Source organism: Chiloscyllium plagiosum, unplaced genomic scaffold, assembly GCF_037043375.1.
Source record: "Chiloscyllium plagiosum isolate Xiang-an unplaced genomic scaffold, Cpla_swu_hap1 HiC_scaffold_12, whole genome shotgun sequence".
Classification (NCBI taxonomy): domain Eukaryota; kingdom Metazoa; phylum Chordata; class Chondrichthyes; order Orectolobiformes; family Hemiscylliidae; genus Chiloscyllium; species Chiloscyllium plagiosum.
Genome location: NW_028270150.1, coordinates 23811458 through 23834468, shown reverse-complemented (window position 1 = coordinate 23834468; position 23011 = coordinate 23811458). Strand labels below are relative to the sequence as shown.

The 23011-nt window shown below is 42.4% G+C and overlaps 1 protein-coding gene across 4 annotated transcripts in view; it reads right to left on the bottom strand.

The window, feature by feature from the left end:
- dyrk1aa (dual-specificity tyrosine-(Y)-phosphorylation regulated kinase 1A, a) overlaps positions 1–23011 on the bottom strand; it is a 114692-nt gene that overhangs the window by 51813 nt on the left and 39868 nt on the right. For all 4 annotated transcript variants that reach the window (XM_043701351.2, XM_043701348.2, XM_043701347.2 and 1 more), the window contains one exon: positions 18902–18969. In XM_043701351.2, coding sequence (XP_043557286.1) covers positions 18902–18911 — 10 coding nt within the window. In that variant the 5' untranslated portion in view covers positions 18912–18969. The remainder of the gene's footprint in view (positions 1–18901; positions 18970–23011) is intronic.

Genomic DNA, 23011 nt, shown 5'->3' with positions numbered 1-23011 from the left:
ACCATAGCTGGATATTGGTGTCATTATTTCGAAATATTATTGGCAGACCAGATATGTCAGATGATTTTATTCCCAGCTGATCGTCCAGTTTGGCATTTCAACCCTGATTCTTTATTTTGCCTCTCCTTTCTCAAATTTATCCTGTTTTTCTCTACTCATATCATAATCCTCACATTGCCTCTTCAGCACCTCCCAAGACTCAGGGCTTCCCTCATGGTCACACATTCTAATCCCTCTGACATGCGTTATTCTCCCAGCTGGCCTATTTCAATTTATTTGTTAATTCCTCAGCAGTCTTTTTCCACACTGACATTAAATCTTCCCATTTAGTCCACATATGCTTCCAAATTGCTTCCTCTGCTTTTAAACATTTATCTATATCCCAAGTTCCTCCCAATTTTTATTTATTTCAACATCCTGACGTGTCAGAACCGTTCCTCATTTTGAGGGTCATCTGGCATAATCAATGCAAAGGGGTTCCAACACCCGACTTATCCAGCATCTGTCCCATTTTTAAAGTCTCAACTTCCCAACATCTCTATAAACTAGACCACTTCATGGTCCTGACCTTCGCGTGGGGGATTTCCCCTCTTAACAATCCAGTCTAAGGCAGGGTGATTGAGACAAACACAGTAGTTATCCTTTATCTTATGGACTATGTTCCAGGGCCTCAAATCCACTATTAGAGAGCTTTAGCCTCTGAGTTCCAGGGGTACTCTAACCTCCCTGGGACAGGCTGTCAGAGTACAAGTGCGTAAGTTAACAGAGAATCGGTCACGAGAGTTCTAGGGGACAAGGGGTCAACTGAGTGATAGGTTAGTGAAAGAGATCAAGGGAAATCTTACCTAGCTGGCCCATCAGTCTCATATTACCGGCACGCAGGCGATCACTTACGCCAAATGTTAGGTTGCCTTAAGATCCTTACATGCTTGATACAACTGCAACACGCCAACTTCTGTGAATGGCCACAATTTAAGTGCAAGCTTTGATGATCACTTCACACTCTTTGCGATGCTTGCAGAGCGTATCAAGAGAAGCTCCCTGAACAAGGGTACCGTCCTCCCTTGATAGTGTTTCACATCACAGTCATGTCAGCCAAAAACAACGTAGTGCGATCAGGCTGCCCCGCTAAACAGTGCGCGATCAGGCCGCCCCGCCAAACTACAGCATTTACAAAGTACGACTAGATTGTCACATCTTGCCTGCAAGACAGAAAAACACTCCCTCAAGAATAGTTGCAGTCTTCTCAATAATTATTTGGAGAAAATTTCTACTCTACCCAGTACTGCACAACACATGAGCAATCTGATAATTTTGCACAGTAAAGGAAAGGCACCTTGAGAGAGAGAAAAAAAAAAGAGGGGCCATGCATAGATCACTGGGAGACACCAGACAATGCTGCAGAAGGAACATAAACCACTGCAAGTGATGATCTGGCTATAACAAAACAATTAAGAACAGAATGTGATTAGAGCTGCCCCACAGAGTTAAGCAAGACTGGAGGAAGATGGTGTGGCTAACTATGTCAAATGTTGCTGGCAGGTCAAAGTGGATGAAGAGGGAAAGTTTAACTTCTTAGTAATATAGGAATTCATTCTCGTGTTTGCTTGACCTGCTTACTGCACTAGACAGTCCCATTAAGATTAATAAGCAACTGTTTGTGTGCAAATTAAATTTCATTACATGCCACAAGCCCATTTGGATGCAAGATGGCACTGGATATGGTCGACTCCTTGTGAGCTCCTGCATGCAGATCTAAGTTTCCTATTTCTTACAATCGTTCAACACTCTTTAAACTTAATAGCATACTTTTAAAAATTCCTAATAACTATGTTTTGATCTATACTCAAGTTTGATGCTCCTCCGAACCTCAAAGCCAGCTGACCACATGATGGCCATGACCCATCCAACCACCCCAGAGACAGCCCGAGTCCCAGGCTTGGGGCATGCCAGAAAACGGAAGGACCCAAGAGACCTGCCCCAGGAAGGAAAACTGACACAAAACATCCCCAGCCCAAAAAAGGCACCTGCCTGACATGAAGTCTATCAGAATGTAGCTGGAAAGCAGCCCAAACACCTCTGCAAAAAAATCGTGGTGGACCTGGAGTAGCAAATCAGGAACTTCTCCACTGGGTCCCAAGCAAACTCCCTCCGGTAAAAAAAGCCGCACAGTAAATTACCTGCTACACTGGGTCCTAAGCAGACCCTCTGCAAAAATACACTAAATTGCAACCTACCTGCTCCACAAGGTCCTAGGAAGGATCACTTAACTGGAAACAGTCACAGTCACAATTGAAAGTTCGATTTTCCTGCTCCTCGGATGCTGCCTGACCTGCTGTGCTCTTCCAGCACTATTCTGACCTCCAGCATCTGCAGTACCCACTTCTGCCCACAGTCACAATCCACTGTACCAGACCACTGGACCACTCAAGTGTAAGAAACCTGCGAGGAAGCGGGGTAAACATGCGGTCTGCTCATAAGATTTAGACTACACTGTTTCAAGACGTCCCCCAAAGCTTACTCCTAGCAAATGTACAATCTCTGGAGAACAAGATGAACAAACTCAGATCACTGCTCAACTTCCAGCGTGAACTACAGCACTGCTGCGCACTCTGCTTCACAGAAACCTGGCTCAACCTATCCATTCCCAACTGCGCACTTCCAGCTAATGGATTTTCTATCCATCGTATGTCCGGTACAGCGTCATCAGGTAAGACGAAGGATGGAGGGGTTTACTTTTTAATCAACAATTTGTGATGCACGACATTGCAACCCTGGGCAGCCGGTGCTCTCCAAACCTCTAATTCCTCACCATCAAATGCTGCCCCTTCTATCCATCATGGGAATTCACCACAGCTATACTAACTGCTGTGTACATACCGCCACTGTACTCCACCACCAACACCCTGGAGACAGAACACTCCGGGGCAGCAGGCCACTGTCCCTGCCTGTTTTAAGAGAGCCAACATCATCCCTGTGCCTAAGGCAGCCCATGCAGCATATCTCAATGACTACTGCCCAGTGGCCCTAATTTTGGTGGTCATGAAGTGCTTTGAAAGGCTGCTCATGGTGTTAATCAACTCCATCCTCTCTACTACTCTTGACCCATTCCAATTTGCCTATCAGACCAACAGGTCCGCGTCAGATGCCATATCACTTGTCCTTCACTCCTGCCTAGAACATCTTGACAACAAGAACAGCTATGTAAGAGTCCTACTCATTCACTACAGTTCAGTCTTCAACACTGTTATTCCCTTGAGACCGATTACTAAACTTAGTGATCTCAGACTAAGCCCCACGCTCTGCAACTGGATCCTTAGTTTCCTAACCGACAGACCACAATCGGTGAAGACAATATTTCATCCTCACTAAACGCTCAACACTGGAACCCCCCAGGTGCATACTCAGCCCCCTACTGTACTCACTGTATACCAGTGACTGCGTCGCCAAATGCCATTTACAAGTTCACTGATGACACCAAAGTCAATCAAATCTCAGATGGCGTCAAACCAGACTACAGGCGGGAAGAGGAAGACCTGGAAAAATGGTGCACTGAGAACAACCTAGCTCTCAATACCAGCAAAACCAAGGAACTCATTATTGACTTTCGACTGGATGTTACTCACGTCCCCCTATGCATTAACAGCACAGAGGTGGAACGAGTAGAGAGTGTCAAGCTCCTGGGAGTGGTAGTCCACAACAAACATTCTTGAACTCTTCATGTGGATGCACTGGTTACAAAGGCCCAATATCTCTTCTTCCTCAGGCAGCTGAGGAAATTTAGCATGATGGCAAATACCCTAGCTGAAAATGTGTTGCTGGAAAAGGGCAGCAGGTCAGGCAGCATCCAGGGAACAGGAGAATCGACGTTTCGGGCATAAGCCCTTCTTCAGGAAAGAAGGGCTTCTTCCTGAAGAAGGGCTTATGCCCGAAACGTCGATTCTCCTGTTCCCTGGATGCTGCCTGACCTGCTGCGCTTTTCTAGCAATACATTTTCAGCTCTGATCTCCAGCATCTGCAGACCTCACTTTTTCGGCAAGTACCCTAGCCAACCTTTATAGGTGTGCCAACAAGAGCATTTTATCTCGATGTATCACTACCTGGTATGGCAGCTGCACCATTAAAGATCGGAGACAGTTACAGAGAGTGTGAACCCAGCCCGGACAATCACAAAGGCCAACCTCCCATCTATAGAATGCACCTACCAGGCCTGCTCTTAAGGAAAGGCCGCCAGCATTCTCAAAGATCCATCCCACCCTGGCAATGTTTTTCTACAACCTGTACCATCGGGGAGAAGGTACAGAAGCCTGAACAAACACACACATGCTAGTTTCAAAGTTTCTACCCTACTGTTGTTAAAATACTGAATGGACTCTCAAACTCTTAACATTCGCCTGTACCTGTGTTTTTGTTTTTGCCACTGTTTACTATTATTTACTTATCTATAGTACTTAACTCTGATCTGCTTGCATTGCTCACAAAAAAAAATTTTCACTGTGCTTTGGTACACGGGACAATAAATTCAATTCATTTATTCAGCGAGTACATGCACTGCTTGGAGGGAACATTAGTGATTACAAATAAACTTCAACAGTTGCAGAAGAGCCTTGGGCATGTGAAATGTGCAGGTGATACAGAAATGCAAGCTCTCTCTCTTTTGAAAATATACAGATCAAGCATGGGGCACATTTAATATTCCAGCTCACAAGATAACAAAAAAATAAGCAAATAAAGACTACGAGTGATCAAAGCTCAGTGTATATTAAAAAGTTTGTACATAATCATTCAAAATAATCCCAAGAGTGTGCAGCATATTTTCATACAAGAGCACTCTACAATCCTACAAATCTTTTTAAAAAAGAGGTGCAAGGTTAACAGTTAAATTTAGCCTTTAAAAATAAACTTCAATGTATTTTCACTTTGCTTCATTATTTTTTCTTTCAAAAAGAATATTTAAACTTGTAATACAGGTATTTGGAAGCTTGGCCACAGTTGACAAAGAACTTCTGGAAACATTTCTCCTGCAGTTATTTCTTCTTAATCCTACATTTAAATCTCTGCCTGCCAGCAGAAACGTTGCAGATTATTAACTACTCATTTATCAACGTCTTTCCCAGGCAACACAATGCAGCAAAACCGCACAAAGTAACCACCCTGATCCCAGCAACAGCATTAATTAGCATAGCCTACCATAGAAGACGTGGCAGATGATTGGTTCTCTTTAAAATTTACCAGTCAAATCACAGCAAGGAATGTTAATAACATGCTTCTGTTGCTAGGGTACAGCCGCTTACTTGTATCCAATAGGAAAACAAGTAGAAAACAAGTGAAAATTATGCTTTGTCATAATTCCAAGCTGCTTTTAACCCCTGAAGCAACCAGCATGGAGTTATCAGAAGAACAAAAGGAGAAAATGCCCAATTTTTACCAAAATGAATAATATTTGTATAGTACACAAATGGAATTCTATAAATTAGATTTGTAAACTAGTAAGCATAACGTTAAATTCACAACGATATGGTGCAGCAAAAATAGAAGTAAATCATTCAAATATATGCACGGAGTCATGACTCACAACATTCACAGTAAGCTTTAAAATGAGTGGATCAGCATTTGTATACTTTTTTCCTGAAACAAGACACATCCAGCGACTACTTATCACTCCAAAAGAATCTTAAAAATGATCTAATATTGTAACTGATCATCAGCATAACAGCAGAACGCACAGTATTTTCATACCAACAAGCAGTCAGCTTCAACTGTTAAGTGGGTTGGGAAGAGCTGGATTATCAATGCATGTTTACAATGGTAATAATCAAATTCTAAATCAGAATAAGCATGATGAATTTATATTTGGCATGAAATGGTGCAGCACCTTTAGAGTAATAATAAACCTGGAGGAGCAGTACGCATTTTTTAGTGATGTTATTCATTATGTAATCTTGACAAAAGCATAACATCTTTAGATTTTACGCACACTTCTACAAGGTCCTCCTCGTGCACAAATTACAGGAATGTACACCCACTAACTGACAGACACTCTGTAAATGTCAAGGTTGCTAACGGCAAAGAACTTCAAACAATTAATACACTAAATTAATATATTACCAGTTTCACAAGCTGATTATGCCTACCTCTACTCAGCTAATTTAAGGCTTACTTTCCAAATCGGAACCAAACATGAAGACAACATCAACAGTATCAGTCACTTTACTTCTTTTCCTTCAATTTGCAACAAGGTCAACTATTTAAACTACTTAATATTAATCACCTATAATGTACTGGGTAATAGAGATTAAGACCCCTTCATCCTTAGTCAAAATAACCACAAATTATTTCCAATAGCATTATTTCAATCCGAAAAAAAAAGTTAGCTTTTAAAATGGTAGATTTTTTCTAAACAGCAGCTGGAAAAAAAAACTGCTTGGTCACTCAAAATCTAAAAATAATGCTGAAGTGGTGTGCAAATTGCTACCACATTTGGCCGTGAGATTAGTTCTGATCAATTCAAGGTATTCAACAGGGCATCGGATAATTATTTGGATAGAAAAAGTGTGCAGGGATTTGAGAGAAACGCAGGAGACTGATATTAGACAGTGGAACCCAAACAGGTACGATATGACCAATGGCCTTCCATGTGCACCACAACAAATCGGTGATTCAACTTGTTGGATGTGACATTTTGGTCAGGAATTGGAGAATTTCCTGATCTTCAATTATTGCCATAGGACCCTTTTATTCATATCTGAGAAGATATTTCGGTTTAGCATCTGGGATATGGGGCACCTGCCTTTATCAACTGAGGCATAGTTTACAAAAGCAGCAAAGTTTTTGGTGGGACCACAGCGAGAGTATTGTGCACAGTTCTGGTCACCACAGTACAGAAGGATGCGATTCCAGTGGAGAGGATGCAAAGGAGATGCACCAGGATTCTCTGTGGGATTGAAAATTCAAATTGGAGGAAAGCTTGGATTGGTTGGGCTGTTTCCATTGGAGCAGAGAAGACCAAGGGGCAACCTGATTGAAATTGTGAGTGGCATGGAAGAAGTGGATAAGGAAGAGCTGCTCCCTTTATTTGAAAGGCCAGTCAGGTAGAGACACAGGTTTAAGGTGAAGCGCAGGAGGTTTAGGGGAGATGCAAGGAAAACTTTTTGTTTAAATTCAGAGGGTGATGACAGTCGAGAATGCACTGCCTGGGAAGGTGGTAGAGGCACATTGCCTCATATCCTTTAAAAAGTACTGAGATGAGGACTTGGCATGTCGTAACATTCAAAGCTATGGACAAAGTGTTGGTAAACGGGATTAGGCTGAACGTCGGATTTTTCTCACACATTGCTTCAGACTATAGGCCAGAGGGCCTCTCGTGCACTGTTCAATTCTATGATCTGATCGGAAAGCTGGCATCTTCAACAGTGCATCATGCCTTCTGTACTGAACTACACCTTCAGTTATATGTTTGCCGTTATTGTTGAATGCACTGAGTACATGAGTTGGGAGGTCTTATTGAGGCTGTACTGGATATTTGTGGCCAGTTTTGAATACTGCATTCAATTCTGGTCTTCATCCTATGTAAGGAAGTCACTCAACTTGGAGCGTTCCACTGCGCCAAGGCCAACCACAAACTTCGCAACACTCGGCACAGGTGGAAACTTGAAACGGTTCAAAGAAAGATTTACAAACATGTTGCCAGGGTGAGGGGTTTTGAGCTATAGGGAGAAGCTCTTTCCCTGGAGCATCCGAGGCTAAGGGGTGACGTTATAGAGGTTTATAAAATCATGAGGGGTATACATAGGGTGAATAGTTAAGGTCTTTTCCCCAGGGTAGCAGAGTCCAAAACTAGAGGGCATAGGTTTATGGTGAGAAGGAAAAGATTTAAAACCAACCCAAGGGGCAACTTTTTCACGCAGAAGGTGGTGCATGCATGGAATGAGCTTGCCAAAGGAAGTGGAGGAGACTGGTACAGTTACAACATTTAAAAAGGCATCTGGATGAATAGGATGCATTTAAATTGATATGGGCCAAATGGTGGCAAACAGGACTAAATTAATTTAGGATATCTGGTCAGCATAGATGAGTTGAACCAAAGGGTCTATTCCCATGCTGTATAACTCAATGACTCCAAGTCTCTGATCCACTTCTTTGTGATTTCAAGATTAATGTTACCACTGAGCCATGGCTGTCCACTCCAGATTTTACAGAGGCTTGCAAACAATTTAAAATAACATTTTTAAAATAAATGACGAGTAAATGCCCCTGAAGAACAGGATTCAGTTCAGACTTCTAATTAGCTGTTGGGGTCAAACTTGGTCTCTGATCTGCACAGACTCGGCAGCATCAGAGGAGATAAATTTTGCTTTAGCAATTCTGAACAACGAGAATGAAAATTGGCTGAGGTTACTTCCACTGAATGCTATTCAATGGGTACACACTGATACAAACTTAGCAGTTTTGCTTGGGATTTACCCTTTAATATTCTGTTACATTTCCAAATGTTAGTTTCTTTATGTACAGACGAAAGCATCATCACTGCAACCATCACTGTTTTCCCAGAAGGGAAAAAAGGGCAATTTTGAAGAGAGAAATTCGAAAATGACGCATTAAGTTTAGGGCATATGGATTCAGCAGGAGAACTTAACTTTCATTTTGAAGACAAGTGCAGCTAACTCTTCAACTTATGAACACCACAAAAAGTCACAGATTTGGTATGTGTCATTAATCAACTCACTTGATAGCAAAAGAAAGTGGTGAACCTCTCAAAAATAAATCTTATTTTTTTCCAAAAGAGATCCCAAGTTTGGTATTCTAAAGTTGCTGACTCATGTTCATCCATAGCACTTCATGATAAAAGAAAACCACATCCTTGCATGGAATTTCAATTCAAAAAAATGAAACTGAGTTAACTTCCTCTGCAGCCAATGTGGAAAACTGCCCAGGTAAGTCCTGTACACAAAAAGCAGGACAAATCCAACCCAGCCAATTACCAGTCCATCAATCTAGTCTGTATCGTCAGGAAACTGATGCAAGGTGTCATCAATAGTGTTATCAAGCAACATCTGCTCAGCGATGCCTAGTTTGTGTTCCTCCAGGACCACTCAGCTCTTTACCTCATTACAGCCCTGGTTCAAACATGGACAAAAATGCTGAATTCTAGGAGGTGGGGCGAAAGTGACAGCCCTGGACATCAAAACCACATTTGACCAAAGGTGGCATCAAGGAGTCCTTGCAAAACTGGAATCAATGGTAGGAAAACTCTCCACTATTTGAGTCAAACCTGGCACACAGGAAGATGGTTGTGGTCAGTCATCTCAGGTCCTGGGCATCTCTGCAAGAGTTCCTCAGGACAGTGTTGTTGGCCCAATCATCTGCAGCTGCTTCATTAATGACTGGTCCTTCATCATAAAGGTAGGGGTGTGTGTGTGTGTGTGTGTGTGTGTGTGTGTGTGTGTGTGTGTGTGTGTGTGTGTGTGCGCGGCACGTGTGCGTGTGCGCGTGCGCGCGCACGCTGGTGGCGGCAGATGTTTGCACATTGTTCAGCACCATTTGTGACTCCTCAGACACGGAGGCAGTTCATGATCAAATGTAGATCTGGACAGTATCCAGGCTAGCACTAAAGTGGCAAGTAATATTCGTGCTGCACATATACCAGGGAATGACTGTCACCAGACTAAGCCTAAAAAGCAGAACCTGCTTAGCATGCAGGCTAAGACTGCCATAGGAGGCAGTCTTCGTCCAATATAATTCCCAGGTAATGACAACCTTGAATTGAAAGTAAGCCTAGCCATATTAACAACATTTAATAGCCTGAGTATCATCAATGACCACATGCTTAACTAGATCTTCCAAGTGAACTTCACTGGCAAAGCGAGGCAAGATACACTGTTCATGTCCTGACTCAAAGGCTAATCAAATCGACCAAGGTTCATGTTTGTGATGGTGTACTATAACTCCCGGGATCAATGTAGGTGCAAATACATTCAAGAAATTTGACCCATCCTGGACAGCTGCTTACTTGATTAACACTCATGAACAGTCTCAACACCCATCCCCTTCACAATCCATCCACAAAGGTGACAGATTGCAAGGTCTGCTGGATGCAAAATGCAAATTCACTATTCACTCCTCCAACAGCTATGATTTCCCCTGCCACCTCCACCAAGACAAGTAGCAATATGTACTAACATCACAGTCTCTAGTTTTCCCTCAAAGTCACAAATCATGTTCTCCAGAGAAACATCACCCATGTTTCATAAACAACAGGGCATTTCATTTGAATAGAGAGAGTATTATTCTGAACTCCTTTCCCTTTCAAAGGGTCAAACAGAAAAATATATAGGAGAAAGTGAGGACTGCAGATGCTAGAGATCTGAGCTTAAAAATGTGTTGCTGGAAAAAGCAGGTCAGGTAGCATCAAAGGAACAGAAGAATCGACGTTTCAGGCATGAGCCCTTCTTCAGGAATCTTTCTTCAGAAAAATATATATACAGCCAAATCAGCATCACGTACACCAAAATAACAACAAGATTAACACAATCTGAATAAAATCCAGACTTAGGCATTTATGAACAATAAACAGCTTTCACAAGAAGTGGATTCTAACTCTGAACAAAATGACAGCTTTATGCGGATAACAAAATTTTCAACAAAATGCAACATTAATTTGTGCTACATAATTAAGTTAGGAGTTAAATATTAATATAAACAAGTGGCAAGAACCAAATTACATTACTTTACGGTGAATGATGAAAGAGTCAGAAAGAAGGAAAAACGTCAAGTTGTCAGGATGTGGAATAAATTGGCAGAACGTAGGGTATAGGAGATAGCGAGGACTGCAGATGCTAGGGAAGTCAGAGTCAGCAGGACAAGAAGCAGAGGAACAAGAGAGTTGGCGTTTCAGGCTCGACTCTTCGTCAGGACTGAGGTGGGGAATGTGGGCTGCGAAATAATTAGGGGAGGAGGGGTGGGGCTAAGGAAAAGATAGAAGGGATAGCAATAGATGGAGGAAGGTGGGAAGTGAGTGTAGTAAGTCTGTGGAAAGTTTGGAGTAGATGGTTGGGAAGGAAGATGGCCAGGCAGGTCAGGTCAGAGGGCTGGAGCTGGGATAGGGTTCAGGAGAGGAGAGATTTGCAAATTGGTGAATTCAAACATTGAGGCAGTGTGGTTGTAGGCTACTGAGATGGAAGATGGAAGAGCTCCTCCTCTAGTTTGCAGGTGGCCTTGAGGTAAAATGTGCTAAAACGGTCTTGTTTCATCCGCGTTATGGCTCAGTTGCACACATTCAGGACACAGACAAAACCACTTTGTAGCCAGTCAAGTGTCAACACCATCACTCAGGTAGTGAAGATGACAATATGTTTGATCTTCAATTGGTCCAGCCATCCATACCTGTAAGTGAGCTTCTTTTGGCCCAGACTCTTGGCCAGGAGAACTTCCCTTTCCTGTAGGATTGGACCAACAATGGAAACATTCTCTTGTCAAGCTGCCTCAAAGCTTCTTTGCAGAACTTCTATGTTAAATTAGCTAGCTATTCTAATCCCCTTCCTTAGCAGAGAGACTGCTCCAAGACATTTGCTTTGGGCTTCAGAATGTGTGACAAGTATGATGGAAGAATGAGTGATTCTCACTTGACACCATGACTTTTCAATTGCCACATCAACATTGTCTCTAAAGCACTTGAAACCTTCTTGTACTTGAAAAGTTGAGCTATACTTGCAAACTTTCAAAGATTTTTTGTGGAAACATCGTTGTTGAAAGATGGTTTTCCAATGATTCAGCACTCCAGTCTAACTCACTTTCATTTTGTTGGCCCAACGACATAATTATTGTGCTTAGCTACTTCAGAATTATTCATTTGGAACTTTGCCTCATCACAGAGCATCCTTTTACTGAATTTCCTGTTCTGCTGGCAGGAATGGCTGACATCTTGGCCATAACCAGCGTTTCAGGTTGCCTGAATTTGACTCATCACATTTTCACGACTTGAAATCTAAGAATGGAAGAGCCTCAAGTTCAGAAACATTTTTGGATCATTGCAATCTCTTTTGTCGTAGAAGTGACCTGTACAAGGAGGATGAACTACACCTCAATTGGAAGGGGACGACTTTACTAGCAGGGAGATTTGTTAGAGATGTTCAGGAGGATTTAAACAAGTAAGGTGGGGCAGGGGTGGGAAGCAAGGGAGATACTGAGGAAAGAGATCAATCTGAGACTGGTACAGTTGAGAAAGGAAGTGAGTCAAACAATCAGGGCAGGTAGGGACAGAGCAGAGAACAAGGTAGGACTGATAAACTAAACTGCATTTAATTCAATGCAAGGGGCCTAATAGGGAAGGCAGATGAACTCAGGACTTCGTTAGGAACATGGGACTGCAATATTATAGCAATTACCCGAAACATGGCTCAGGGATGGGCAGGACTGGCAGCTTAATGTTCCAGGATACAAATGCTAAGGAAGGATAGAAAGGGAGGCAAGAGAGGAGGGGGAGCGGCATTTTTGATAAGGGATAGCTCTACAGATGTACTGAGGGAGGATATTCCCGGAAATACATCCAGAGAAGTTATTTGGGTGGAACTGAGAAATGAGAAAGGGATGATCACCTTTTTGGGATTGTATTATAGACCCCCCTAACAGTCAATAGGAAATTGAGAAACAAATTTGTAAGGAGTTCTCAGTTATCTGTAAGAATAACAGTATGGTTATGGTAGGGGATTTTAACTTTCCAAACAGACTGGGACTGCCATAGTTGTTAAGGGTTTAGATGGAGAGGAATTTGTTAAGTGTGTACAAGACAATTTTCTGATTCAGTATGTGAATGTACCTCGTGGAGAAGGTGCAAAACTTGACTCTTGGGAAATAAGGCAGGACAGGTGACAAGTGTCGGTGGGGAGCACTTCGGGGCCAGCGATCATAATTCTATTAGTTTTAAAATAGTGATGGAAAACGATAGACCAGATCTAGAAGTTGAAGTTCTAAATTGGAGAAAAGGCTAATTTTAATGGTATGAGGCAAGAACTTTCAAAAGCTGATTGGGGGCAGACGTTCACAGGTAAAGGGACACCTAGAAAATGGGAAGCCTTCAGAAATGAGATAGAGAATCCAGAGAAAGCATATTCCTGTTAGGGTGAAAGGAAACACTGGTAGGTATAGAGAATGCTGGAAGACTGAAGAAATTGAGGGTTTGATTAAGTAAAAGGAGGAAGCATATGTCAGGTATTGACAGGATAGATTGAATGAATCCTTAGAAGAGGAGAAAGGCAGTAAGAGTATACTTAAGAGGGAAATCGGGAGGGCAAAAAGGAGACATGACATAGCTTTGACAAATAGAGTTAAGGAGAATCCAGAGGGCTTTTACAAATATATTAAGTACAAAAGAGTAACTAGGGAGAGAATAGGGCCCCTCAAAGATCAGCAAAGCTGCCTTTGTCTGGAGCCACAGAAGATGGGGGAAATACTAAACGAGTATTTTGCATCAGTATTTATGTGGAAAAGGACATGGAAGATATAGAATGTAGGAAAAGAGATGGAGACATCTTGAAAAATGTCCATCGTACACTGGAGGAAGTGCTGGATGTCTTGAAATGCATAAAAGGAGATAAATTCCCAGTACACGATCAGGTGTACCCTAGAACTCTGTGGGAAGCTAGGGAGGTGATTGCTTGGCCTTTTACGGAAATATTTGTATCATCGATAGTCACAGGCGAGGTTCCGCAAGACTGGAGGTTTGCTAACGAGATGCCACTGCTTAAGAAAAGTGGTAAGGACAAGCCAGGGAACTATAGACCAGTGAGCCTGACGTCAGTGGTGGGCAAGTTGTTGGAGGGAATCCTGAGGGACAGGATGTGCATGTACTTGGAAAGGCAAGGACTGATTAGGGATAGCCAACATGGATTTGTGCGTGGGAAATCATGTCTCACAAACTTCGAGTTCACTGAAATAGTAACAAAGAGGATAGATGAGGACAGAGCAGTAGATGTGATTTATATGGAATTTAGTAAGGCATTCAACAAGATTCCCCATGGGATTCTGGTCAGCAAGGTCAGATCTCACAGAATACACGGAGAACTAGCCATTTGGATACAGAACTTGCTCAAAGGTTGAAGGCAGAGGGTGGTGGTGAAGGGTTCTTTTTCAGACTGGAGGCCTGTGACCAGTGGAGTGCCACAAAGATCAGGGCTGGGTCCACTGCTTTTCATTATTTATATAAATGATTTGGATGTGAGCATAAGAGGTACAGTTGTAAGTTTGCAGATGACACCAAAATTGGAGATGCAGTGGACAGCGAAGGAGGCTACCTCAGAGTACAACAGGCTCTGGACCAGATGGGCCAATAGGCTGAGGAATGGCAGATGGAGTTTAATTCAGATAAATGCGAGGTGCTGCATTTTGGGAAAGCAAATCTTAGCCGGACCTGTACACTTAATGGTAAGGACCTAGGGAGTGTTGGTGAACAAAGAGACTTTGGAGTGCAGTTCATAGCTCCTTGAACATGGAGACACAGATAGATAGGATAGCAAAGAAGGTGTTTGGTATGTTTTCCTTTATTGGTCAGAGTATTGAGTACAAGAGTTGGGAGGTCATGTTGCGGCTGCACAGGACATTGGTTAGGCCACTGTTGGAATATTGCGTGCAATTCTGGTCTCCTTCCTATCGGAAAGATGTTGTGAAACTTGAAATGGTTCAGAAAAGATTTACAAAAATGTTGCCAGGATTGGGGGATGAGAGCTGTGAGGAGAGGCTGAACAGGCTGGGATTGTTTTTCCTGGAGCATCAGAGGCTTACAAAATCATGAGGGGCATGGATAGGATAAAAAGACTCCCCTGGGGTGGGGGAGTCCAGAAGTAGAGAGCATAGGTTTAGGGTGAGAGAAGATAGATATAAAGAGACCTAAGGGGCAATTTTTTCACGCATACGGTGGTATGTGTGTGGAATGAGCTGCCAGAGGAAGTGGTGAAGGCTAGTATAATTGCAACATTTAAAAGGCATTTGGATGGGTATATGAACAGGAAGGGTTTGGAGGGATATGGGCCGGATGCTGGCAGGTGGGCCTATGAGTTGGGATATCTGGTCGGCATAGACGGGTTGGACCGAAAGTCTGTTTCCATGCTGTACATCTGTGACTCTATTTGAGAGAATTGTCAATAATCTTAACCAAATAAGTAGTGTGTGTGTATTGCTTGAAAACTCACCAATCTTCCGAATTTTAACACAAAATAATAATGATGAAAGAGATTCAACAGTTCAGGCTTATACTCTCTGGAATTAAGACGATGGAGGGGAGATCAAATGGAGGTTTTCACATTGATAAAAAGTTTGGATAAAATAGACATTAATTGGGATGCTTTTCCTTCTGGGACATTCTAGAGCGAGAGGTCACAGGTTTAGGATAAGGGGCAAGAAATTTAAAACAAGAGTTGAGGAGAAACCAAAGTGCAGTGGATGCTGGGACAGTAAGTAAATTTAAGGAGGAGTTTGACAGATTTTCAATTGGTAATGGGTTGAAGGAGTACAGAGAGAAGGTAGGAAAGTGGGGGTGAGCAGCATATCAGCGATGATCGAATGGTGAAGCAGACTCCATGGACCGTATAGCCTATGGCATAATTAGTGGGTTTTTATTTTTTAAAGTTACTAATACATTGCACTCCCACCAGTCATAATTAATGCATTTAAATCATTTGAAAATGGAAGCACTGTTCTATTTACTTTAACATGAACATTAAAAAATCAATTTAAAAAAGAGTTCCATCTGCACACTATACTCAGCTCTCAATTCAAAACTAGTTAATGTTTTGTTGTGCTTGGAGAAAATTTTGATTGGAAAAAGTTCATAAAGAAAAATGAAAAATAGCAGTCTGAGATACCTTTGCAGCAGATAAAATAAGCCCAAAATATTTAGGAGTGCTACTAATTGGCTTGAGTTAGTGACACCAATAGTCGTTTTAACATCTGTGTTAGGATAAATTGCAAGGCATGTATTTGTACAGTTGTTAATAACATATTCCACACTGCAAATAATTTTTTTCCACCTCTTCATGCCTGACCATTATTTGTAGAATTGAAACAAAATGGCCCAAATGCATACCTTGACTGAACTTGTTTAATATAGGGATCACTAGATCTATAAATTAAATTGCTAAAAAAACAAAAACAGCTATTTTCTACAATCATTTTCTCCAATGTCTTGCATGGTATAAATCGTTCCAAACAGTCGCAATTTTGCTCCCTCACTGTTGCAGGTTCCTTCCAATAGTCTAATACCTTGACAGTTGGATTTCTGGCAGGATCAGCAAATCATGTTAGATCAGATTCCTCAAAAACTACCTGATCGCTTTATGGGCTCCAGTTCCCCAAAGAAACTTATTTTGCAACAGTACAGGTCCATCAGCAAGCTCCTTTGTGCTGCAAGTGCATCTTAAGCACAAATACCACTAGCAATATATCAATTCCTGATTCTAACTGGCAGAACTACTGATTACTTGATTATATAAATAAGCTCAGTGGCAGCTTTAAATTCATACAATAAATATTGCAGTCCATTAATGCTTCAGCCAAATATTTTCCTTGAAACTGTACTAAGGTGTGACTAAACCTATTAAAAAAAGTTAATTAAGCTTTAGTTTGTTCCACAATGACACTGCTGTGGGACAATAGTTTTCAGTAAATATGACAAGAAATCAGCCAGTACCATGCTGAGCTAAGAATGAATCACAGAATCATACAGCATTAGAAGCATCTAATCAGCCTGTTGTGCCTGTGCCAGTTCTTTGAAAAGAGCTATCCAATTAGTCACACTCACCTGCTCTCTCCCCATTTAAAAATTACTGCTGGATCTGCTCCCAATATTCATACAGCCAGTCTATTTCAAATCATAATTCAGCAAATAGGATAATTCTCATTGTTGGCTTTGATCAGTTCACCAACCAACTAACTTAAATCTATGACATAGAGTCACAGAGATATACAGCAAGGAAACGGACCCTTCAGTCCAATGACCAGATATTCCAACCTAATCTAGTCCCATTTGGCAGTACGTAGCCCATATCCCTCCAAACACTTCCTATTCATAAACGCAACCAGATGCCTTTTAAATGTTGCAATTGTACCACTTCCTCTCCATTCCATACACACACCATCCTCACCGTGAAAATGTTTCCCCTTGGGTCTCTTTTATATCTTTCCCCTCTCACCCTAAACCTATGCCCCCTCGTTCTGGACACATCCACCCCAGGGTAAAAAAATCTTTATTCTGGAGTAGTGGTGCTGGAAGAGCACAGCAGTTCAGGCAGCATCCAAGGAGTAGCGAAATCAACGTTTCGGGCAAAAGCCCTTCATCAGGAATAAAGGCAGTGAGCCTGAAGCGTGGACAGATAAGCTAGAGGAGGGTGGGGATGGGGAGAAAGTAGCATAGAGTACAATGGGTGAGTGGGGGAGGGGATGAAGGTGATAGGTCAGGGAGGAGAGGGTGGAGTGGATAGGTGGAAAAGGAGATAGGCGGAAAAGGAGATAGGCAGGTAGGACAGGTCCGGACAAGTCATGGGGACAGTGCTGAGCTGGAAGTTTGGAACTAGGGTGAGGTGGGGGAAGGGGGAATGAGGAAACTGTTGAAGTCCACATTGATGCCCTGGGGTTGAAGTGTTCCGAGGCGGAAGATGAGGCGTTCTTCCTCTAGGCGTCTGGTGGTGAGGGAGCGGCGGTGAAGGAGGCCCAGGACCTCCATGTCCTCGGCAGAGTGGGAGGGGGAGTTGAAATGTTGGGCCACGAGGCGATGTGGTTGATTGGTGCGGGTGTCCCGGAGATGTTCCCTAAAGCGCTCTGCTAGGAGGCGCCCAGTCTCCCCAATGTAGAGGAGGCCACATCGGGAGCAACGGATACAATAAATGATATTCGTGGATGTGCAAGTAAAACTTTGATGGATGTGGAAGGCTCCTTTAGGGCCTTGGATAGAGGTGAGGGAGGAGGTGTGGGCGCAGGTTTTACAGTTCCTGCGGTGGCAGGGGAAGGTGCCAGGATGGGAGGGTGGGTTGTAGGGGGGCGTGGACCTGACCAGGTAGTGACGGAGGGAACGGACTTTGTCTATTTATCCTATCCATGCCCCTCATGATTATATAAACCTCCATAAAAGGTCATCCCTCAGTCTCCGACCCTCCAGGGAAAACAGCCTCAACCTATTCAACTTCTCCCGATAGCTCAAATCTTCCAACCCTGGCAACATCCTTGTAAATCTTTCCTGAACCCTTTCATGTTTCACAACATTTTTCCAATAGGAAGGTGACCAGAATTGCACACAATGTTGCAAAAGTGACCTAACCAAAGTCCTGTACAGCCGCAACATGACCTCCCAACTCCTATGCTCTGATCAATAAAGGAAAGCATACTAAACGTCTTCTTCACTATCCTATCTACCTGCGATTCCACTTTCAAGGACCTATGAACCTGCACTCCAAGATCTCTTTGCTCAGCAACAGTCCCAAGGACCTTACCATTAACTGTATAAGTCCTGCTCTGATGACCACTGGTTACTTATCACCCCATCACTGAAAATCATTTTGCTTTTCTGAGTAATAGCAATATCTATCATAATTTGAAAACCTCTAACATTTCCACTTTGACCTTTTCTGCTCTGGCAATAGTAACATCTTTTATCTCCACATAACAAAAACACAGATCATTTCACCAAATCTTATCAGCAACCTCTCCAGTGCTTTCATACTGTAAGATGAATTTACATTTATCCAAACCACAAAATTAAGAATGACGTCTATGAATTCTGATTAGACGGAGCAGAAGTCCATTTGGCAGAATGAAAAAAAATCCAGAAAAGAAACAATAGGAGACTTTGCAAATGGGAACTAGTTTCTGATTTATGCCTCAGCATTAGAATCTCAGAATAATATCAAGATGAAAATACCTGTGTGCATTGTCTTCTTCTGTCGGGTCTCATATCATTCTCTGTGGAGTATCCAGCTGCACAGCACTCTGCAAAACCAAAATAAAAATCATAATGTATATAATTCCACCCCCTCACATTTACAATGTCATAATGTGAATAATGTTGACTAGATATTATTTAGCTATCACGTTAAGCTGGCACTGAAAGGAACAAGGTCACTGTGAGGTACAACTTATGAAGTCGAAGGGTGTGGTGCTGGAAAACAGCCGCTCAGGCAGCATCCGAGGAGCAGGAGAAATGACGTTTCGGGTATAAGGTATCTGGGGGGAGGCTTTTGGGCCAAGGGGGCTAAGAGATAAATGGGAGGGGTGAGGCTGGAGGGTGAAGGTAGCTAGGAACGTGATAGGCAGATGAAGGTGGGGGGGGGGGGGGGGGGGGGGGGGGTGAAGGTGATAGGTCATAGGAGGGCGGTGCTGATAGGTGGGAAGGGAGATGGAGAGATAGGACCATTTGAGGACAGTGCCAAGATAGGAGGTTGGGACTAGGATATGGTGGTGGTGGTTGGGGGAGGGAAATGGGCAAACTGGTAAAATCCACATTGATCCCATGTAGTCGGACGGTTACTAAGTTTCCCATCATGTTCTGAAGTTTGAAGATATTAAATAGAATGTCCATAATTTTAGAAGATTTGTCCATCTGTACAACACCTGTTTTAAATTTTTGTTTAAATAACTCATGACAAGTGGGCACTGAAGCTGGTCAGCATTTATTACCTGTCTGTGCTGCCCTCAAGAAGGAGGTAGTGAGCTGCCTTCTTGAACTGCTGCAATCACATGCTGTAGGTTGAACCACAACGCCCTTCAAAAAAAGAGATTCCATGGTTTTGACCCAGGAACAGTGAAGATTTGGCAATATATTTCCAAATTAGGATGGTGAGGAACTTGCTGGTGTTAATGTTCTCGTCCTCCAAGATGGACGTGGTCATGTGCTTTGATACTGTTAAGATCTTTGATTAATTCCTGCAGTGCAACTTGTTGATACTACAAACTGCTGCTTCTGAGCATCAGTAGTGGAGGGAGCAGATGCGCTGCCAATCAGATAGGCTGCTTTGTCCTGGATGGTGTCAATTTTCTTGAGTATTTTTAGAGCTGCACCTATCCAGGCAGATGGGGAGCATTCCATCACACATCTAACTTCAGCTTTGTAGACAGTGGACAAGCTTTGGGGAGTCAGAAAGTGAGATAGGCACAAGTATTTATAATCTCTGGCGTGGTCTTGTAGCCAGTGTTTATGAGACACTCCTAGTTCAGTTTCTGGTCATTAATAAGCCCAAGGATGCTGATAGTGGAGGATGCTTGAAGGTAGAAGACAGAGGGTGGTGGTGGAGGGTTGCTTTTAAGACTGGAGGCCTGTGACCAGTGGAGTGCCACAAGGATCGGTGCTAGGTCCACTGCTTTTTGTCATTTATGTAAATCATTTGAATGCGAACATAAGAGGTATATTAGTAAGTCTGCAGATGACAACAAAATTGGAGGTGCATTGGACAACCAATGGGTTACCTGAGAGTACAACAGGATCTGGATCAGATGGGCCAATGGGCTGAGGCATGACAAATGCAATTTAATTTAGATAAATGTGAGGTGCTGCATTTTGGAAAGCCAAATCAGGGCAGGACTTATTCACTTAATGGTAAAGTCCTTGGGAGTGTTGCTCAACCAAGAGACCTTGCAGTGCAGGTTCATAGTTTTATGGAGTGTTTTTAGTGGAGTCGCAGATAGACAGCACAGTGAAGGCAGCATTTGGTATGCTCTCCTTTATTGGTCAGAGCACTGATATAAGAGTTTGAAAGTCATATTGTGGCTGAATAGATTTGTTAGGCCACTTTTGGAATATAGTGTGCAATTCTAGTCTCCCTCCTACAGGACGGTTGAACCTGAAAGGGTTCAGAAAAGACTTACAAGGATGTTGCCAGGGTTGGAGGATTTGAGCTATAGGGAGAGGCCGAATAGGCTGGGGTTGTTTCCCTGGAGCATCAGAGGCTGAGTGGTGACCTTACTGTTGATTATAAAATGAGGGGCATGGTTGGAGGCAAGGTCTTTTCCTTGGATAGGGCATTCCAGAACTAGAGGGCATAGATTTAGGGTGACGGGGGAAAAAATTTAAAAGGGACATTTTGGGGGTTGGGGGGGGGGCATCTATGGAATGAGCTGCCAGAGGAAGTGGTGGAGGGTGGTACAGTTACAACATTTACAAGGCATCTAGACTGGGTGTATGAATAGGAAAAATTGAGGGATATGGGCCAAACGCTGGCAGATGGGACTAGATTAATTTAGGATAGCTGATTGGCAGAGACGAGTTGGACTGAAAGGTCTGTTTCCGTGCTGTACATCTCTATGACTGTATGATTCAGTAATGGTAAAATCATCGAATGTCAAGGAGTGATGGTGAGATCACCTCATATTGGAGATGATAATTTCCTGGCATTTGTGTGGCAAAAATGTTACTTGCTACCTGTCAGCGTTAGCCTGGCTACCATCCAGATCTTGTTGCATTTGATCACAAACTGTTTCAGTATCCGAGGAAGACAGGCAGAAGGCTGGAAAAACAGAGCACGCCAGGCAAAATCAGGTGGTGGTGAAGTCCACATTTCGGGTGTAACCCCTTCATCAGTATCCAAGGAATCATGAATGGTGCACAGCCATCAGTGAACACCCCATAATAGGAAAGGTTTAGAGGAATGAATAGGAAAGGTTTGGGACATATGGGCCAGGAGCAGGCAAGTGGGACTAGTCTAGTTTTGGATTATGTTTGGCATGGACTCGTTAGACCAAAGGGTTGCTTTCCATGCTAGATGACTCTGATTCCTGACCTTATGATCGCGGGAAGGTCACTAATGAAGGAGCTGAAGGTGGTTGAGCCTAGAACACTACTCTGAGGAACTCCTGCACAGATATTCTGGAGCTGAGATGACTGATCTTCAACAACCACGATCTAACAGCAGATATCTTATGTGGCAAGTATGATTCCCAATACCATTGATAACCAACATTTAGAAGACAGACCAATAAGGAGACTTTTTCTGATATGGGTATGTGAACCAAAATATTTGGACAATGTGCACATTTAGTACAATTTAAACAATTTAAAATAACACTGTTTAAAGACTATTGCACATATATTTCCATATAAATATGTTCATGTGATTTTGAGACATGTAAATCTCTACAAGCAGGTTGATGGAAATATTATATTAGCTAAATTTATTCACTTCTCATTTACTTTTGAGATGATCAAACAACTGGATTAGTAATCAGCACATTGAATGATGCAAAAAAAATGTGACTGTTGATATTAGTAAAATCAGAATGTAAAATGGACTGTACTTCCAGATATAGAAATCTTCTAAAATGTCCCAAGGGTCACTGGACCCGAAACATTGACGCTGCTTCCTCTGCACAGATGCTACCAGACCTGCTGAGCTTTTCCAGCATTTTGTTTTATTTTACATTCCAGAAACCGGAGGTTATCCAAACCTCTGCTGCCAATGTCTTAATTTATACCTTGTTTCACTAACCTACGTTATCTTGGCTGACTTAAGCTCGCTCCTACCAAACATCTCCAATTTAAAATTTCATCCATGTTTTCAAATCCCTTACTATCCATCCCAATCGCTCATCTCCCCTAACATTAATCCAGAGATATCTATGCGTGTTTACGTCTGCGCCTTGAGTACTAACTATTGTAATTGCTCCAGTGACATCAATATCTCCAGCTATTTTGAAAGATCTGGAACATCTTTCTGCACTTGACATGCCTTCTGCAAATTTGTACTTCATGACAACTGAGATGTCATCTGACCTAATATTTCCTCCTGCAATTCTCTATCAAAAATCCATCAGATCCGATCTTAAAAATGTTATCTAAACCAGGGTCAGCAGCCATTGGTGTGAAAGAATTCCAAGTATCTACTAACTTTGTGGAAATATATATTTCCGTTTCAGACCTGAACTGCCATTTACATCTTCCAGTTTTTGATACTTGACTAAAATTTAACAATTCAATTTTAACACCCATCTCCTTCTAAACTGTAAAACTTTCCTACAGTTTAATCCTTTTATCTGTTTCTTT